Source organism: Nelumbo lutea, chromosome 8 (genome assembly GCF_056320005.1).
Source record: "Nelumbo lutea isolate HS-2025 chromosome 8, American lotus-T2T, whole genome shotgun sequence".
NCBI classification, from domain to species: Eukaryota; Viridiplantae; Streptophyta; class Magnoliopsida; order Proteales; family Nelumbonaceae; genus Nelumbo; species Nelumbo lutea.
This window is the reverse complement of record NC_142691.1, coordinates 14,296,440-14,300,315: the sequence shown is the minus strand read 5'-3', so window position 1 is coordinate 14,300,315 and position 3,876 is coordinate 14,296,440. Positions and strand designations below refer to the sequence as shown.

At 37.6% G+C, this 3,876-nt stretch overlaps 1 protein-coding gene across 1 annotated transcript; it reads right to left on the bottom strand.

Moving 5' to 3' along the window:
- Positions 1-353: 353 nt before the first annotated feature.
- HY5 (Basic-leucine zipper (bZIP) transcription factor family protein) lies at positions 354-3,179 on the bottom strand. Its single transcript, XM_088956691.1, has 4 exons — positions 3,022-3,179; positions 2,396-2,579; positions 2,134-2,290; positions 354-603 (listed from the first exon to the last, which is right to left on the bottom strand). The coding sequence occupies exons 1-4, from the start codon at positions 3,116-3,118 to the stop codon at positions 529-531; spliced, it is 513 nt and encodes a 170-aa protein (XP_088812817.1). The 5' UTR covers positions 3,119-3,179; the 3' UTR covers positions 354-528.
- Positions 3,180-3,876: the final 697 nt, after the last annotated feature.

Sequence of the window (3,876 nt, the reverse complement as noted above, 5' to 3'; positions counted from 1 at the left end):
TAGAAGCGTTTTGGTCATTAGTTTTCTGGTTAGAGTTCGACTGTCTGCTTTGAATGGGCGATTCATTATAATTTAAAAAGTAAAAAAGAAAAAAATAGTTAAAATAATTAAAATAAAAAATTATCAAAATCATTATTCGGGTTGATGGTATGAGTTTAAACGGCCTATATCAACACAGATTGCTGATCAATTTTCGGGACAAATGGTCCGATCGTCCAAATTAATAACGATCCAAATCATGATATAAGTAGTTTCCTCCAACTTCAAGGTATATACAATTAATTAGCTCTAGGTTTAAACAATATAAATGTAAGATACGATACATGTTGTTATCCAAACCAATCGACATGATATACAGTAGATCAATTTAATTGTGCTTTTCATGTAGATAGAATAAACATCTCCATGCTCAGTTCTCAGTTTTCACATCTTTGATATATCATCTCCCTCCCTTCAAAGTTGAAGCCACTCCAGAAGGATTAAATAAAAGAAAAATGGCGAACAAAAATTGGAAAATTTAACTTGTTCTCACTCACCAACTCCATCTGCATTGTTACTACCATTCCCTCCTTCTCTCCTGCCTACAGTGGTGTTCTTCAAAATCTGCAAAATTAATACAGAGAAATGGCAATACAGTTAATTAAAGATGTGAAACCATTAAGAAGTAGTCACATGTTAGTGCCTTTATTTACCCACATACACATACACAGAATGGGATTCATTATGTACATAATATATTCATTCAAGAAAATTTCCCTGTCCAGGCTGCGTTTGTTTGCAATGCAAATCTGATTCAGTTTTGCATTTATTTATTTGGTGATTTGTACTCTTACCTGATGCAAAACTTCCACACTTTATTTCACTTATATTCATAAGCAGTGCTAATTTTGCATCAAAGTTTTTATGCAAAATATGCACCACTTCCTCCTACCTAAGGCTCAGTTTGGAAGGAGTACAAATACAAATATATAAAGTGTAAAATCTTGTATTTTATATATATTTGTATTGTACATATTTATATTTGTACTGTTTCCAAATTGAGCTTTAATTCTCTCTCATAAAATGTTGGGATCACATCAATTTGCTTCATACCTTATTCCCCCAAAATTTCTTTTCATATAAATTGGGGACCACATCATTTTACTATTTACTTGTTATGAACAAACAAACAAGGCTAAATCTGAAACAAAAAGTAAACCAAACCAGAATTTACACTCGGTCTTTTTGCACCTCTATCCACTTATACCAGTGCATTTACAATTTGCATTGCAACCAAACAGAGACTTGGGAGGCTCCATTTGTTAAATTACTTTGCAATTTGTCTCATTTGCACTCATTGAGAATGCAAATTTACACCACCTTCTCCCCACTTTCCTTCTCGTAAGTGGGAGCTGCATCATTTTATTTTCAATTTTACTCCTTCCAAACAAGCAACCATCTCCTATAAAGTGGGGACCATATTATTTTATTTCCCATTTTACTCCTTTAAACAAAATAAATAAAATAAAGTAAACCCAAAACAAAAGTAAATGGTGCAAGTCAAATTTACACTGCAAACAAGTAAACCCACTTTCCTTAATGCGAAAAGAGAGATTTTAAGGGAAAAGAACAAAAATCTCTCTACCCTTAATGCATCAAAGAAACTTAAATTGACCAAACTATCCTTCCAGAGACTTAACTCTTCATTCATCAACATGTGGCACTCGTTTCCTACTTTTCAAATGGCTTAAGAAAGGACAGATTAGGTAATAATGTTTGATTGTTCATCAGCATAAAGTTATCTGAATTCATGCCTAAGTATTCACAGAAACCAAATAATAATCAGTGGACCTATATGGGCCCACCCATCGTACACTTTTTAGTGGTAGGCCCATGGCCATAACCCTTTTGCAATAATTATACAATTGGTGATATTTTCACATAACCAAATCACCCCTCTATGAAATTCTAATTTGCTTATTTAATCAGTAGATGATGATTTTGTATACATGCATGTATGTGTATGTAAACCATATAGGTGTTGAATCATTGAATGTAATAAGTAACATTCCATGAGGATGATGACGACGATGATCAATCTGAATGATCATATCATGATGGTAATGGGGGGGGGGGGGAGTGCAGTGTGCATACTTGTCTAAGCATCTGGTTCTCATTCTGCAACGTTGAGAGCCTCTCTTCCAGCTCAGAGTTCTTTTGCTCCAAGTCCTTAACCTTCGCCTCCAGCTCATTCAAATAGGCCTTCTTTCTTTCTCTAGCTTGTTGCGCTGAAACTCTGTTCCTCAGCAACCTACGTCGACCAACAAAAATTCCATTAATATCCCTGCTACATCTCTCACCGATGACTTTTCTCGTAACCGGAAAAAATGGCGTACATGGCCGGACCCCGGCTTACCTTTTCAACCGTTTGTTCTCTTTGTCAGCTGGGCTTCTACCTCTCTTCCGCTGAACCACTTCCGCAGTGGTCTGAACCCGGTCTGCACCCGCAATCGAACCAGCGTCTCTGCCGGATGTAGACGGACCGGCGGCTTCGTTCCCTATCTCCGGCACTCTCCTTATCTCGTCATCGCTCTCCAATCCTTTTAGACCAGCAGAAGAATGTAACAGAGAGAATGATAAATCCACTCAGAAAAACAAGTACAAAGTTGGGAAAACGCGTTTTTCTTAAAATAATAATAAAATAAAATAAAATCTGACAGAATAAAATTTACGGAAGAGAAAAAAAAAAAAAAAAGAAAAACAGATCGATGTGAAGCAAGCTTCACCTTCAAAACCCAAAAGAATAAAAAAAAAACAATAGTTAATGATACGACATAGACCAAAGAAGAAGCAGAATGTTTTTTTTGCCGGAGAATTCGTTAAAAACCATCACCATTTCCGGTGAGAAGAATATATCCAGATGATTAAATCAGATAAGCAGGCAAATTCATCAGAGAAATCGAATGAAGAGGAACTAGGAAACGCTTCTGAACGATAACTGCAATCGTTTCACAATCAAAACGAAAGTCTTAAAAGTCACACCTTCTTTGACTTCCAGCTGAAGAGCAGAGCTGGAAGATCTCTCGCTACTGGAAGGCAGAGAATTTGCTGCGATAGAACTCGCCGCTTGCTCTTGCATTTTGGTCTGCGCTCAACGAGATCAGAGGATGATTTCTTACTTTCTCTGTTTCTTTTGTTTATTTGAGAGCTGGAAAGAGCGGGTTATTATTATTACCGTAGGTAAAGATCGTCAGAAGATCATATTACAGCCGTTGGTTTCAACTGATTGGACGGTTGTAAAGCGATGAGCGTGGAAGTGCAGGGACCATATGGAGATCAATGTATCCAAAGGCGAGGAAGAAGAGCGTGGAGAATTTTAGACCGTCTGATGTAAAAATCGAACGGGTGACGAGGTGGTGCAATCAATTGGGAACAGGACACGACGTGCTGGCTGCAGAGCCTGCAGTCTCTCGATTGGTGGGATTGCTTGATTGATCAAGATTACGAAACTACCCATACTACTTTTAACGAATTTACGACGCCCTTTAAACAGAGATGCATGGCGCATGGGCGGGATCTGTTACAATTCTGGCTGCATAACCTAACGAGGACTCAATATGTGTTCAGTCAGTTGGAAGGGCCGAGCTAAAGATTCAACTAATTAAACTGGTTTTAACTGTTTTGAAGCGCTTCAGAGAAGTCGTTCTGAAGTATACAACTTTTCAAACGACCAACTGAGAGCAGGTGAAGGCTCATTTGGGAAGGTTGAGCTGAAAATTCAACTAATTAAGCTGGTTTTAACTGCTTTGAAGCACTTTGGAGAAGTCATTCTGAAGTGAACAGCTTTTCAAACGACCAACTGACAGTCGATTTGGGCTCTTTGGATTTTTCACCAAA